The sequence below is a fragment of the Ahaetulla prasina genome, chromosome 3 (genome assembly GCF_028640845.1).
Source record: "Ahaetulla prasina isolate Xishuangbanna chromosome 3, ASM2864084v1, whole genome shotgun sequence".
Taxonomy (NCBI): Eukaryota; Metazoa; Chordata; class Lepidosauria; order Squamata; family Colubridae; genus Ahaetulla; species Ahaetulla prasina.
Genome location: NC_080541.1, coordinates 189,852,386 through 189,869,609, shown reverse-complemented (window position 1 = coordinate 189,869,609; position 17,224 = coordinate 189,852,386). Strand labels below are relative to the sequence as shown.

The window sequence follows — 17,224 nt, the reverse complement described above, 5'->3', positions numbered from 1 at the left end:
CTATGGCATCATAACGAAAGTTTTATTTCCATTCCTAAAATTACAACAGTAAGAACAGACAATGAATACACACATTTTTGCAAACGCTTTTCTCCAATCCAATTTTCAATCTACTTCTAAAACTTCTCAGAAATGTTAGATAAAATAAGAAACAAACATGATTCAGTATTCCTACATATAGGACTCAAATATCATGTTTACAAACAATCATAGCCAAACCTTCTGTTTAACATGCTAAATAGAAATCTTTTTCAAGCAGAACCACTGAATCATGAAAGTCTTCATTTGTCCAGATATAGGTCATCCGCTTCACTTACTATTTATCTTTTGAACATATGCATTTTTTAAAATTTCAAAGAATATATGTTTACGTAGGCATTGTGGGAGAGTTGCTCAATTTGTGTGTTTCTTGGAACTGATTTAGAAATGGAACCAATGTGTTTAGTTACCTATACTGAAATTATTTTATTGAAATAGGGAACAAACAAATCCTAACTGTCATATACATTATTGTTGCTTTGATTTCAAAAAATTCTAATCAGCTTTTTATGCTTTTTCACAAATTTGAAACTGCTTCACTTACCATATTTATTGGTGGCAAGAATATCTGACAATAGCTGGCCTGTTAATCCTTCATTCTCTTCTTCCTCCTCATCTTCTTGATCTTCCCACATATCATTGGATTCCTCTGTTAATTGAAATAAGAAATTAAACTAGCAGAATAGATTTATTTAATTTTATTGACTGTCTGCTGTAATAAATGTTACCATTTTTGTCCCCAAGTAAATTTTATTTAAGCATTGTAGTAATTTGTTATTCCACTGAAAATTGATTCCTTTACTGTAAACATTTGTGGTCATTAACTCAGTAAATTGACCCAGAACGTAAGGCAAACTTTTATAAAACAGACTGTAAAAGGAAAACAATTCACATTATGAACACATGACTACTAATCTGAATGCCCAATACAGTATTTTTTTTTTGCAACCTTGCTCACATACTGTTGGTACTCATGCAATGCTGTGAACATTGTTTACATTATGTACTACAGCAGCATGTCAGATATTTATATATTTTATTAATTTTATATTATAGCTTTTTCTCCCACAACCACCATAACCATCTTTTTCTCCTGTAATCAGGAGAAATAACCCATAACTACTAATTGAAAATCATCAGTACAACAGTGATTAATCCATGACTGAGTGTATTTGGACCTTCCAAACCTATATTCCATGCAAGTTGGATCATAAGATACCTAGCAAGATAGTACCTTGGCTCCATTCTGCAGCAGTCTGTCGAGAAGCATTTGCTTCTATTGCATTAGAAAGCTCATTTATTATCAGCTTTAAGATTTTAACTAACAAAGGAATGTTGGTCCAGCGCTCAGGATCTAAAAGATACCAAAAATTGCAGATTTTTTAAAGAAATTAAGAACTCTGAGAAACCACAATGCAAAACCAGTTGGAGAAACGCTTCATGTTTTATTAGTCTCCGAAGTATGTTTTTGAAATACATATTTTATAAAAGGTCAGCACATACAGACACACACACACACACAATTACAGAAGGATCAGAGAACCTATTGTTCTGGGACCCTGACAATAGTTGCCTGGCAATAGGTAGTCCTCATTTAGTGACCACAAGTGGGCTGGCAACTATGCTGTTAAGTGACGTGGTCTCTAAAAGAAACTGACTGTTATCACAAAGTTACTTCAGCTTTCCTTTGTTTTACAGATCTGCAAAGGTTGTAAATGGATGGATTGGTCATGAAGTTAATTTTTCATCACTGCAAATGGTCCCGTATGAGGTAGTTGCTAAATAAGAATTATCTGTTTATGCAGATTCTTTGTATACTCATTATTATATTTGTTATTAAAAGTTAATATTTACTCTGTCTGAACAAACATTGTCACTATCACTCTTTAACCATCTGTCTCTAAGTTAACCTTTTGCAGGCTATATGTTTCGGGACATAGCAGGGCATATTTTTTAAAAAAAATCATAATAAATATTTTGTATAAGATATTTAGTACACAATAGTTTAATTGGTTCAGAAAAATAGTCAATTACATGCTTGGCAAAATATTTTTTTCCAGTCAAAAAGTTACACTGCTTTTAATGAAATTTGGACATATGTTCTGAACCTATTTTTAAATGTTCAGAATCATTTATTTTTATAAAATTAAATTATTATTTTTTTGCATTTATATCCCACCCTTCTCCAAAGACTCAGGGCGACTTACACTATGTCAAGCAATAGTCTTCATCCATTTAATTCACTATTAGCTTTTATAAATATTTGTTTATAACATATTTAAAATATTTAAAATATTTGTTTATTGGTAAGTGCAGTTTGTATGGAAATTTTAAAGGCTGAATGGAATACGGAACAGAAGATCTCAATTTTCACTGAAGATTCTCTTATCTGTATCCAAAATTTCAATAGATGAATTTATCATGAAAAAAATAATTTTGGCACCAGTTCAGTGGTGGGTTTCAAAACTTTTTACTACTGGTTCTGTGGATGTGGCTTGGTGGGTATGGCATGGCTTGGTGGGCATGGCAGGGGAAGGATACTGCAAAATATCCATTCCCACCCCACTTCAGGAGAAGGATACTGTAAAATCTCCATTCCCTCCTCAATCCAGGGGAAGGTTACTACAAAATCTCCATTTCCTCCTGATCAGCTGGGACTTGGGAGGCAGAGAATAGATGGGGGCAGGGCCAGTCAGAATTTTTACTACCGGTTCTCCGAACTACTCAAAATTTCTGCTACCGGTTCTCCAGAACTGGTCAGAACCTGCTGAAACCCACCTCTGCACCAGTTACAAAATAGACTTGATGTTGTTTAATAAAGTCAACAAGGAATTAAAAATACTTTTAAGGATACGTCCTGTTGATTCGGATACCAATACTCACTTTTGGCTGCTTTTGATCGTGTACGTATGCCTTCTTCCATATTAAATATTTCTTCCCCTTTTACCCTGATATCTTGAAGGCGCTTGTCATCTGTATTGATACCATACTGGAGTAATTTACATAGAGCTACAGAACTAAAATTTTAAAAAATAATATATTTCATTTCATTTCATTCTACCTACAAGACATATTATGTAAAAACGTAAGTGAAGATTTTCAACATTTTATTTCATTTGGATGTGTAACCAAATTTAATAGGACCTATGTCATGAACGTTTATATAATTATTTTAATAATCATGTAATTTATTTTACCGCATTTTAAAAACAAAGATTAGGCAAGACTTTAAGATATTTGTCTATATTACTCTATGTGTGGTGTTCTCTGGGTACCTTCTGGCTTTTCTTTCCAATGTGCTTTTCCATAACCCCTAGTGTTTCTTCCTTTCCACCCAATTTGAAATCCCTATTACCAAGTTTACTAGCCAACACAGGACAACACTTCTACTTTCTTTTTGAATGGGTGGGCAGGATGCTTAACAAAATCCAGCCCTCTGCAACTGTTGGTGGATATATTCCCACTCCTTTATATAAGAGATGTTTGTGTTCTAAACAAGACACAAATCCTTGAACACTATATAAAGGATTGTATAAGGTCAATTTGCTTTGAACAATTCATTATAATAAAATTACGATAATATGCATTGCTTCTTACAGTTACTTCTTACATTCTTTAAAAAACAATTAAATACTTGTTTCCATCTATAGAAATATACACTGCAGTAACAGAAAACCTTACCTGACCTTCCCTTCATACTGTCCATAAAATAAATGTTGTCGACTCATCCACTCTGACATTACAAATTCCAGAGCAGGCTTGCCTGTTGGTCCAGGTAAACTACAAAGAAATTCTAGTAATGGTTCCAGCTGAGAATGAACTAAATGAGCAAATACCATGATCAAAGACTGCAAAAGGAATCAAAAGAAAATAACGATAATTTCAATTTTTAAAAAAACAATCTCATGAATAAAATATCGACATCAATATTAATTTTATATATATATAGTGCTTGCAAACAATTATTCAGATAATTATCATGAAATACCGGTAAATATTCCAATAATTACAGTTTTCATCTATTTTACAACCTCCTTACCTGCATTACAGTGAGTGTTTCTGCTTGCTGCATTTTACTAAGAATTGCTCTGAGAATCTGATCCAGATTTTCTCCCAATTCACTCCCAACTTTGGAAATCAATGTAGAAACTAGCCTGCCTACGAAGGCAGCTGTGAATTCTGAGGTGCGTGGATCCAGAAGCTGACTCACCACTTGCATTACATACCACAGTCCATTGTGGCCTTGCTCATCATGCCACTGTGCAATTTGTTCCAGAGCGACTGAGATGTATGCACGTAAACACTCACCACCATTCTGAATAAACATAATAATAAAGCACAAAATCTTTCATTTTAGAAAGAATTCAGATATTACAACCAAACATAATCTTATCACACAGGATGAAATAGTAACTGGTGATCAAAAAAAAAAAAAAAAGAACCCCACAATAAATCTTTTCGGATGACCTTACTTTGCTTCACTTATTCACAAAACCCCTTTAAAGATCTAGGTATTAAGCCTGAAAAATAAAATAAACTCTATTTGGCACAATTCTTGAAAAGTTACAATGTTTAGACTTCTAATCTAAACATCCAAAGGATGAAATTGACCCATGTGATGATCCAAACAGGTGGATCAAAGGTATAACCTTATAAAAGGTTATTCATCTTTTCATGCATGAATGCCTAATGTTATTCATATGAATTAGTTAAATTTAAGTGCTGGCATGGTAGGAACAGGTACACAAAGAAATAAAGCCAAAATGGATATTTTCCAGAATGCTTGTTGCATTTAAACAAGTATATTTTATCAACTTGCTTGAACAAGTGTTATTTTTCCCCTGAAAATAAGATTAATGAAGCTTGTTCAAAGTATGTCAACTATCTGAAATTAAATAGCATTTATCAGCCTTATATCAACCTTTAATTTTCTGCTTTCTGTAGGTAGATACTGTAGCAAACGAATTACCAAAAAAGGAAGAGCAAAACAGGTAAAATTTGAAAACATTGCTAAGTGTTGTAAGAGTGAAAAATAATAAAAACTACATCATGATATGATAATACAGTATATTTTACATATTTGTATCCAATATCAAGATGCAAGTACAATAGGCTGGGGCTTGTATTGTGCAGTTGCAATGCCTTTTTGTCAGTCCCACTGCATAGATGCCTATACTAATTTTTCTGCTATTACCGAAACTTAGAGAAAACTAAATTTCAGTTGTGAAAGATTTGCTTTGGGTTTAAATAATGTAGTAATAAAAATTAAAAAGCCATTTAAATTTCATTAATGGAATCGATTGCCATTTGCAGTCAACTTATCCCTGCATCTTAATCATCATGACTCCAGTTGGTTTAAATACAGAAACTTTATACAAATGACTGAACAGCCACTCAGAAAATATTACCTGCATGGTAGCATTGTCATCTGTGTGCAGGCTACACTGAGCCACAGCAGGAAAAGCTTGGAAGATTAAGAGGTCCGAAAGAGGTGGTTTAGTATTTCTTACAACAGTTGTTAATATGTCTATTGAAGTCTGAAAAAGAAAAGAAATCAGAGGTGGGAACTAACAAGTGCGGGGGTGGGGGAGATGACATGATGCAATAGTAAGATTAGTTTATCCAACAGTAATTAAAACTAATAAGCAAGTGTCGTTTTGTTTTCTAAAACTTAGAAGCAACTTATTCAAGATAACACTTCTACAATCTTCCTACCATTTGGTTGGTAAGAAGATTCATATTGTTTTCAGCTTTTCTTTTTAATTACTTAAAACTATGTTCTCCTGTAAATTGCTAATTGAAACTATGGAATGCCAAATTATTACCTGATTGTCTTTTTTGCTATTAATTTAAGTATTATATTATATTAATTGATTTAATTATACTTTCATTTTTAGACTTCTAGAATATATAAGACTATTTAATACTTATATTGTTTGGCTTTGCGGAGGATCTCAGCTTTAATGTATTTTTCATTAGGAATTTGTTCTTAAACAAATATTTCTTTTTTTAAATCAGCAGTCATTCAATGTTTCTGTATTTTGAGAAAAATGGCTGTATACTTACTGCACAAAGTCCTGCTGGAATTTTATCAGCAGGAGCTTGCATGATACTGACAAGAGTTGGAATTAATCTCATCTGCATTGCATCCTGACAGGCTTCTATTTGTGCTAGTTCCTTAAAAATATCCTGGGCAAGAGAAGCGACAACTGGATCTAAATAAAGAAATGATATCAATTACTAAGGATAAATATCCTAGTAAAATCATAATGTTATAATAAGAAAAAGTAGCCTCTAACATCACCCTGTCTACTAACAAGTATTCTAGCTAACACACAACTCATATGCGTCCTTAGAATATTACACTGCTGGGTAGTTTCAGCCAAGTTTATCAGTTCTCCTTCTAATAAATGGGTGTTCTGTAACTAGCCATGTTCACCATTTGAGCAATTTTCTGAATGCTAAAATGCTACCTGTCACAGTAGGAAATAAGCATAACAAAAAGCAGCTATTTTCTATAAATTGGCTTAATAATATTTCTGATAAGCTTTTTTTAAAACCAAGATAGATATCCCTATGGCCTTTTAATAAAATACTGAAAAAACCAACACCAGTGTAATCCAATTTCTTTATTGAAAAATATTTGAAATCAGCAGTGTTCTTTGAATATAATCATCTGTAATCATAATCAACAGCAAGTCTGAGCACGTACCATTACTATATTTGAGAAATATTGCAATGGTGAAGGGACAAATCTTGTTCTCCACACTTGCTGTAAAGGCTGGATCTACTGTGCAGACAATGCAAAGAGTTTCCATCACAAGATTGAGAACCTCGGAACTAAACTGAGCTGCCAAATGGATTAATCCATCAAGGATACTAGGAAGAAAAGGTTGTAGGACATGGGTACTTTCAGAAATCTTCAGTTGGTCACAGTAGCTAGGAAAAAAACATTTTAAGAAGAAAAATTATAAAACTATATTTGTTGATAAGACTGTAACACAACACATTTCTCACAATCATACATTCAATGTCTTCACCATTCTAAGTATTAGACATTCTCAAAATTAAATCATGGTATTATGCTACTGTTCAACTAATACAGGTCTTCAGCTACATACCCCCAGATAGCCCTTACTGCAGAAATTCGCACAGAAGGAGGTTGTGTTTCATGAAGGCCACTGACTGTTGCTTGTAGAAATTGCTGAATGAGCTCTGGAGACATTGCAACTGTGAACCGACTGGCTGCCCAAAGAGCACGGCCAAGAAGGAAAGGTGAAACTGTAAGAAAAAAAACCCAAACCATAATGTTATTGCTATTGTAGTTCTCTTATCAAAACTACCATTTGGTAACAGGCCCTATATATATTAGTGAGACAGTTTACATACTTGGAGATAGTAAAAAAGAAGTTATCTTTTTACACATAAACATGATAGGTGTTGTAGCCTAGCGGTATAAAGTGTGCACACCTAATTAACATTGTAATACAGCATACTTCTTTAATTCTCCAAGTATAGGTTGAAGCAAATAAATAAATGTATCTGATCGTTTTTATTCTATGGATTTTAACAGAAAGGATAACTTGCCATTATGTTAACAAGAATGTGTTTGTATTCCTTACTTTTTGACTGTTGACAAAGAGAAGACATAGGTAATGTTACCAGAGCTTTGAATGAATCAAAGCAAACTTCTATTCGCAGGCTAGAATTAAAATGACTTCCTTTTCTGCTTTGACATTTTCATTAAATGACGTAATTGTAAATCTGATTTTATGTTTGGAAGAATGTTTCTGAATTAATCTCATCCTGTGTATAAATAAAAGGACTCACACCTACTTAAATGCCATACAATTTGTCCATAACCACAAACATTCTCTTAAAATTTATCCAAAATCCATACATTATTTTGAAAATATTTTTGAATTTCTCTTTTTTTATTATTTTTAGGCAACCATAAGTACCTGATAGGTTGAGATCAGCAAGAAGAACATTGGTTAGAAATCCATGCATATCAAAATGTATCCTTCCATTTTTTACACAATCTGTGATAAGTGACTTGACAGAGCCCAGAGCCAGCATGCAAGCTTCATGTATCTTCCACCTGCAAAGAATAAATTACTTACATTTTCCAATATTCAATTTTCTTACTTGATAACTAAAAAGCGGTAGAAAACCAATGGCAAACTAAGAAAATAATAGTTGGGTTACCATACATAAAATAAATAATACTGTCGTTATTTTAACTTTATTTGGAAATATGAGCTGTTATATACTTGAAGAATGTTATTTAACTGATGAATATTTGAGATAGAGTTTGTTACAGATGTAGTTTAGCAAGGGTAACTTGTATATTGGATTAGTATAAATACTATTTTCATATAATTAGTTTTACTATTTATCTTAGTGTATTAGTATTAATTTCTCTAGTATTAGGTTTAATTAAATTAACAAGGAATAAAAATATAAGCAATGTCCTGTTGGATTGGATCCCAGCTCATCTAGTCATATTGGCCAGCCAACTGCACAAGGAAGACACTAGTTACCCAGCTGAAGGCAATCAAACTGCTGTCAAGACTAATATCCATTGATCCCATAACTTCTCTGAATTAGTGCAACCCTTTTCTGAAACCAGCCAAGCTGGCAGCTACTATCAAACGCTTAAGATTTAAAAGTATTTTGGATTATCTGATCAATATTGGAATACAGCTAGAATATTTATGTCTAGAAATTCAAAACAAAAATATTTACTGAAAGTAACTTATTTAAAGAAACTAATGTATAATATTCTTTGGAATTATTCTCAATGGCATTGAACCAGGAAACACCATTTATTATGTGTGGCAATAAGACAAGTATTGACCCTTGGCCAAACTTTATATGTTCTATATCTTATATACAAGTGATGGCTAACCTTTTCTGGACCAAGTGTCCAAAGCATGTGCACGTGCATGCGAATGCACACGCACCCGAACCCCCAAAATGCAATGTGCGTGTGGGGCCCCGTGCCCCCCACGCATGCACGCTTGCCCTCACGTGTCCCTGTCCCCACACATGCATGTACACCCCCCACATGTCCCAGATGTATGCAGGTGCAGAGCCCCGCACGCACCCTCCATGCATGCGCGGCAGACCTGAAGACCAGCTGGCCAGTGGGAGGTGTGTGCCCATGTGTAATGGAGCTGAACTGGGGCGACGGCTCATGTGCCCACAGAGAGGGTGGCGCGTGCCACCTCTGGCATGTGTGCCATAGGTTCACCATCATGGTTATATACTGTATGTATATATCATATCCTGTGATTATTTTAGGAACAGTAAATATAATTATGCAATAGATTTGGTTGCTTTTTCCATATAGTGTGGATCACTATGATAATCATAAAAATTCATTTGTTTCCATTTTCATCTTAAATCCCATTTTTCTGTTCTGATATGCATTCTTTCAAATCTAGTACATGACTAAGAGAAAGGAGAGGACAGACAATTGAGAATATAATAGTCTAAGTAAATGAGATCTATGAGGATAGATATATGTTTCTGTAACTTCTGCAGAGCGAATCAGTAAGTGGATGTCACAAGAGCCACTGCTTAGAGAATTCACTATTTTTTACGAAAAACAAAGCAAAATCCAATCTTCATTTCGTAGAAACTGACAGTGTTTAGCAATTATCAAAACAAGTAGGAAACCGGCAATTAATCAGTGCCCAATCTTATTTATAATTGTATTTTTTGCTGATTGTTATGTAATAATATCCATGTAATTATTTTGTTAAACTTCAGAGCTGAGTATTATGGAATCTTGTGTCACCAACATTATCAGTATCTTCCAGCTGCATTTATATGATCTCCTAATGCCAATGCCTTTCAGCATTCTATGGAAGAAAGGTTAGCTTCTGAGCAATATTAAAAATGATAATAAATCAGGTGATTTATTCTCCTGTAATTTAAGCAAAAAGTGTGTAGAAAACTAGCATTTATTCTGCCTTATGAACCATCTTAGCTTATTTATTAATGTACCCAAATAACTTATAATGGTCAACGAGGAGGCAGCTACTCTAATTCTAGATTTTTTCGTTTCTAACTTGATTATAAGGTATATAATACTAATTTGTTTCATTATGGATTAAATATTCTGATACTGTCACCTATAGAAGCTGTTTTCTTACCAATGTTCAGCACCAGTATTTTTGGCTTGCTCCGCTTCCTGCAAGTGTCTTGTAGCTGCAGCAGCCAAAGCTGTTGCACTTTCATTCTGGAAATCAGCTGCCACAGCCTATACAGAAGTATGACAATAGCTCACATTTTCTAGAAAAGGTAAAGGGAACCTTCATATCACTATTCTTTGTTGATAATGAAGTTAGCAGTTATAGTGATTAGCTTCAAAACAGTCTATAGTCAGCAAAAAATATTAACAAAATCCTCTTCTATTTAGCATCTTGAAATATTTTAGATATTCACATGAAATACAAGGATGCCAAGGATGGGGAGAGAATAGAGCTCAACGTAGCAAACATTAGAAGAATTTGAAAGTAATCTAATGCCATTCATGTGTATCTTCTTTCCAAAACGATGAGTAATAAATGTAAAAAAGAATAAATGCTAAATAAAAATAGTTCTATTAAACAGCCTTTCTGATCTTCATTACATTTATTTTAAACTATCCATTAATTGCTTCATTCTATTTTCAACTTAAAACCTGAGAGCAGAATAGCCCTTATAAAATAGCATAAAAGTCACACATTCTCAGGCAGCAAGCATTAAGAGTCAAGTATGTACATAGTTACATACAGTAAGTTACTTATTAAAAACGATTTCCATTTGCCACTATTGTGTAGATCAAAAGAAACAAACCTATATTCTGCCACTTATTACCGGTTTGCAACTTCTATCAGCATAGGCCATTATTGTCATTGGTCAAGGATGGTGAAACATATTTCAACATCCGAAGAACCATACATTCCACACTCTTGGTTTATATTTTTCAAAACATTGTAAATTTGTACCATTGTAAAATCTTACCAGCAGCAAGTCCTGTGCAGCAATTCTAACTGTATAGGAAAATGTATCATCATCTTCATCCTCAACAAATTGTTGTGGATTAGCAGTCCAGACTTTTATCTGAAAAGCAATCATAGCACTTCAATAATTTATAGAAATACCTTTGCTTATTCAAGACTACACATAATTAAACTCCACATGTAGGCAGACCTCAGTGAATGACCATTGTTTATGACCATTCAAAATTACAGCAGTGCTGCATGAATGTAATTTCATCAGGGTCTTGAAGTTACAGCTACTGCAATGCCTCTATAGTCAGGAAATCAAAATTCAGGCACTTCACAGCTCACCCCCAAGATTTGGATCAGGGTATCCAAGCTTGGATACCCTGCTTAACAACTAGGTGGGATTCAGTTAATGATGGCAACAGGTGCGCCAGCCAGCACTCGTGTGGACCGGTTCCCCTTCCCCCCCCAGCTGGGCCACCAAACTGCAAAGGCAGGGGATCACTGCTCCAGACTGTCTGCTTGGAAACTTTTGTGTTGTTTTTTTTTCACACCAGAACATTGCAAGTCAACTTTTCTGCTATCTTAGTTGCAGATTAGCTGCAGGGTAGTATCAAGATGTATGGAGTGTCTTAAGACTATGATCTCTAAAAATAGTGGGGCATTGGGGTATCTTCATGGCAAGTAGAAATTGTGGTTAAGATATTTATCTAGTAATAAACTGTTTAGGTAAATATTATGGATCTATTACCCATTTAAACTTTTAAAGAGAATAAATAAATATTTTGCCATAAGGTACAGCCTGTGTAATACAGCCTGTGTAATTAAACAAGAACAGGTTAAATCATTGATACTATGTTTGCAAAAGGAACAACTTGCAAAAGGGAAGAGATGCTTTAATGACTTGCAGAGAGATGCCGTACTCACACAAAATCTGAGATACATCATTTTTAAGTACATATATTCTTGCAAACATTAAAATATGAAATGAGGTTTGAAAAACATTTTACTTTGAGTAGAAAGCCTGGGTCCCTGCAGATGGTACTAAATGCCAACTTCAAGCCAAGATGAATGAGATTGCATGGAGTTGTATTTCATCAATATCTGAAAAGTAATAAGGTTCTAGCCCATTTTCTATAAGTTAAAGCATGAAAAATGTGCTTACCTGTTCTTCTGTTATCTGCATATAGAGAATGATGTAATATATTAATTCAGGCAATGCTTTCTTCACTGTGCTTTTAAACTTGTGGTTTTCTAATAGAGCATGAACAAACTCGAATATGCTGAAAACTAGGTTTTCAAAGCCCAAAACTTCACCTAAATTTTAAAAATTATATGAAAAATATTAAAGATCTTCCAAATTATTACTTTAGTATTTGACAATTATAATATTTTACATAATTCAAATTTGATAATACTATTGCCAATTGCCAATAGTTTCATCGTTTTACTCACATTTAAAATATAAAAAATATCCACATATATATGTAAGAAGAAAACTTATTAAAGCAATCTAAATTTGTTATATTGGAGCCCATTTGACATTCAAAATATCTATAGCCAACTTATTCTCTGTATGACAACTCAAAACATCACGGATTAAAGACTGATTTTTTTCTTTACAAGGAGCATATTTTAAGATATCATTTTTCATTATACCTATAATAAGAATTTTCCTACCATCAGAATCCACTGGATCTTCCACTTCTTCTGTATAATTTACTTCTGTTCTCACATAGGTAGTTGAGTAAATTAAGGAAAATAAATATAGCTACCATACAATTAGATTGCAATGCAATTATTTCATCTATGGAAGAAAACTAGATAATGAAACATTCAAAGACTATCATTTATTAGAAAAAGGTCTAATAAAAAAAGAATATCAGCTGAACTAATAGAAAAAAGTTGCCCTCTTCAAAGTATTTATTTTTTATTAGCAACTCATTTAGATACATCTTTAGATTACAAATAAAATAAAGACTATCAACATTAGAAAATGTGTAAAATACTGTATGTACAAACCATTATTAAAAAGATCTAAATATATCAATAGTGTAGTACAGCCTAAGAGTAGTAATATCAACCTAATCATTTTTTACTTTCTGGCAAAAATATAGCATGTATTCACTTAAACTATCAAAAAATATCAGACTTCAGCTTCAGCTTAACCCTCTCCTTAATTACATCTTTCAGTCCCATCAGTTACAGCAGAAGCGGTATGTTTCTGTCCATTATGAAATATCACCTGATGAGATTCAGGTTATGAAATTTAGTATCTATCAACTTTTAAAGACACTATCAATTAATATCTATCAACATGCTAACAGCAGGCTATCTAGCAACAGGCTAACAGCAGCCTTACATGAAAGGCAGCATTCACAAAGTCACAAGGGATTTGGTACAGAAGAACCAATTGAAAGCCTATGGGGAAAATATTTTAAATAGATCTTTTGGATTCTTGATTATAATCTCTAAATTAAATTAGTATCTATCAACCTTTTTCCCTTTCATGGAAATTCATGCTTATTGCAAACCAAACAAAAAGGGTATAAGGCTGCACTTTCTGTAAGTGTATTCCAAACAATAGGAAGAATCTGTTGCATAGAGGAAATCATGTGTCTTGGGTAGTTTTTCACTAAAGCTGTCACTGCCTGCCGGAAGAAAAACAGAGCGTTAGAATTCATGCTTTTATTTATAATATTACTATTTTTCTTTAAGCGCCATTCTAACACTATATTTATATTTCTTCCTCTTGAGAAAAGTCGTCTCCCATATAGTAGCCATTAGATGCATGCAAAACTAAGCACACTTCAGGAATTATCACAGCAACTTGTTTTGAATTTGAAACTTTTTAAAAATCAAATGAAAATGTTACAAATTCAAAGTATTTTGCACATTACTAATAACTAACCGTCTGTTAAATAATATGTACATATTCATAGGCATGCTACAGAACAGGTAGTAAGTGACCACACTGTGGTGAAAGCAAATGATGAATACTGTAAGTTACTTATTTACGTTAGGTATCAGGGTGCAAGTACATAAGGTCAGGATTTGCATCATGCTATTACCATGTATAATTAGTTGTCATTTTGATCTAATATAGTTTGCTGTTGATGCTCTGAGCACAATTAAGTTTTTGTCAGGTTTAGAAGATTTTATTAATTCTTAAGAACCCTACTGAAAACAGTCTACATAAAAGCTCTAACAATTCTTCTGCATTAACAATTTTTAATACATAAGAGGACTTTTAGAATATATAGTCTTCTAGATTGACATGATCTGTTCTTATGCTTTTGTTTATTGTATAATAAATATTCTGGATTATATGCCTACAGATTTATTTAATTCATGCCATTTGTCATTAATACTATTTCATAAGATATTCATGTCTGATCCCAAAATAAATGTGTTCATGCAATGAAAGGACTTCTAATTTTTCTTATAGTGAATTTTTTTTTGACAAATCAATGGTATCTCTATGTTATTAATTCTAATTATACTTTGCTCATATTATATAAAACCCAATAATGCTGTTACGAACCCTACTGAAAACAGTCTACATAAAAGCTCTAACAATTCTTCTGCATTAACAATTTTTAATACATAAGAGGACTTTTAGAATATATAGTCTTCTAGATTGACATGATCTGTTCTTATGCTTTTGTTTATTGTATAATAAATATTCTGGATTATATGCCTACAGATTTATTTAATTCATGCCATTTGTCATTAATACTATTTCATAAGATATTCATGTCTGATTCCAAAATAAATGTGTTCATGCAATGAAAGGACTTCTAATTTTTCTTATAGTGAATTTTTTTTTGACAAATCAATGGTATCTCTATGTTATTAATTCTAATTATACTTTGCTCATATTATATAAAACCCAATAATGCTGTTACATTTCAAATTACACTGATGAGAATATGCAAAATCCTCATTTATGTTGCTCATAAAACTCATATACAATCAGATATTGTGCTTGCCTTTAAAACCTCCATTTTAAGTCCACTATCTGATGTGGGGCCATCGGGCATTTGCAAAGCCTGAACAAAGGCTTCAGTAAACTGCTGCACCACAGGAAAAATCAGAACTTTGGCTGCTCCCTATCAAAAGAAAAAAAAAGTATAATTAGATCAAAAATTAGAAAAAAGGGAAGATTCAATATTTATTAATTCCATATTTATATCTCTATTATAGAAAAATCTAACTGGATATAATTATTATTATTTTCAAAGTCACGCATAATCCTATAAATTTCCTTTATTTGACATTCAAGTATCTTTCATAAACTCAAAGCCTCCAACTAATAACCATTAGGGACTAAACAAGATTTTGGAAAATTGTTTTGAAAAATCAGAACTTTGGCTGCTCCCTATCAAAAGAAAAAAAAAGTATAATTAGATCAAAAATTAGAAAAAAGGGAAGATTCAATATTTATTAATTCCATATTTATATCTCTATGATAGAAAAATCTAACTGGATATAATTATTATTATTTTCAAAGTCACGCATAATCCTATAAATTTCCTTTATTTGACATTCAAGTATCTTTCATAAACTCAAAGCCTCCAACTAATAACCATTAGGGACTAAACAAGATTTTGGAAAATTGTTTTGAAAAATCAGAATTATGCTGATAAAATATTAACAAACCAGGAGAAACAGTTCTTGCAAAGGCAACTGGATGCTCTCATTATTCAACAAATGCTACTAAACAAAAATAATTCCAATCAGCTCAGTTCAAAGAAAAATATACATAATTAAAAAAAAAGAACGCTGACTCAAATATCTTTTAATGAAACCTTTACTAAATCTGTTTAATTTTAGAAGAAATTGAATACCTAAAATCTCTAGATAATGACGAGATCGTAGATATCTGGGGGATTTCTTGTCTCTAATCAAATCTTGCTCTGTAATTCTGGCACATGAGGTGCCCTCCATGTCCCATCTATTAAACATGTAATCTTATGGGATTAAGAAAGTGTCTTTTCTGTTGTAGTCCCCCTCTAGAACAGCATCCCCCAGAGATAAGGACTATACTCTCTTTCTTAAAGTTCCAGAAAGCTCTGAAAATCTGTATTTGGTTCCAAACCTAGGGCTGATGTATTAATAATACATTGTATTATAGTTTGTTTAAGGCCCATTTTTATTGTCTATAATATTATTTCAGTCTGGGTTATCTCTTAACTTGGTGTTTTTAGTTTTGTTGTTATTGTTTTTTTAGCTTTGTACTCTGTCCAGACTCCATCAGAATCAGGTGGCTAATGAATTCAAATAAATACAGTTTCAAATAGGGTTCAAATCACTTACTTAAACCATGCCAAAATACTGTAGTAGCTGCATTCAAGTAAATCTGGCAATAGTAATCCCAGACTTTTTAATCTCTTATTTATATTAGTGTAATGATTTGTTTGAAATTTTATATAGCTATTTTCTTTTACATTGTGCATCAGTTTATACATCTATAAACAGTTTAATAAATAGGTTTCAGAATGAAAAACCAGCATATAGCTGCCTATCTTAGAAATTACAATTGAAACATTTTTGTTTTATATTTATATTTAGTTATTTCCCACTTTTATTATTGTTATATTTTATATTTTTTATATTTTATTATTTTTATAAATTAATTCAAGACAGTGAACACACACTTCCTCCTATATTCCCCACAACAGAAACCCTATGAGATAAGCTGGGCTGAGAGAGAGTGTGACTGGTCCAAAGTCACCCACCAGACTTTCATGTCTAAAATGGGACTAGAACTCAGTGTCTGTTGGCTTGTAACTTTGTTCCTTAATGACTATACTAAACTTAATGGTAAATTAAAAAATAACATTTAACAAGAATAAAAGCCAGTACTTAAACTTAAGTTTTCTTTGGTTGAATATTTCAGAAATATGTTTTACCGAAGCTGACTTGTACAAAACAGAAGAATCTGAGTAACTTAGTGATTAAGATATAAATGCTTTTCATTCATAACACTTATTGGTACTCTTGATCATGTTACCAATTTTTATGGTATCACAATGTAACATATAAGGAAATTAATTTACCTTTTCCAACTCTTCCATATTGCAAATCATCTGTGCACAAGTGGTGAAGATTTCTACAGCACGTGATCTTGTACGAATACCATACACCTAAGAAAAACTATAATTGTGAAAAAGGCGGAAATT

General features: G+C 32.6%; 1 protein-coding gene across 4 annotated transcripts in view; it reads right to left on the bottom strand.

The window, feature by feature from the left end:
- IPO9 (importin 9) overlaps positions 1-17,224 on the bottom strand; it is a 31,953-nt gene that overhangs the window by 5,615 nt on the left and 9,114 nt on the right. For 3 of the 4 annotated variants that reach the window (XM_058174525.1, XM_058174526.1, XM_058174528.1), the window contains 17 exons: positions 17,102-17,188; positions 15,032-15,151; positions 13,590-13,690; positions 12,720-12,781; positions 12,205-12,356; positions 11,056-11,154; positions 10,203-10,309; positions 8,001-8,140; positions 7,161-7,320; positions 6,752-6,978; positions 6,106-6,254; positions 5,448-5,576; positions 4,079-4,354; positions 3,721-3,887; positions 2,923-3,056; positions 1,274-1,393; positions 584-688 (listed from right to left, as the gene is read on the bottom strand). In XM_058174525.1, the coding sequence (XP_058030508.1) occupies positions 584-688; positions 1,274-1,393; positions 2,923-3,056; positions 3,721-3,887; positions 4,079-4,354; positions 5,448-5,576; positions 6,106-6,254; positions 6,752-6,978; positions 7,161-7,320; positions 8,001-8,140; positions 10,203-10,309; positions 11,056-11,154; positions 12,205-12,356; positions 12,720-12,781; positions 13,590-13,690; positions 15,032-15,151; positions 17,102-17,188 (2,335 nt within the window). The remainder of the gene's footprint in view (positions 1-583; positions 689-1,273; positions 1,394-2,922; positions 3,057-3,720; positions 3,888-4,078; positions 4,355-5,447; positions 5,577-6,105; positions 6,255-6,751; positions 6,979-7,160; positions 7,321-8,000; positions 8,141-10,202; positions 10,310-11,055; positions 11,155-12,204; positions 12,357-12,719; positions 12,782-13,589; positions 13,691-15,031; positions 15,152-17,101; positions 17,189-17,224) is intronic. The other variant, XM_058174527.1, reaches the window with a different exon arrangement.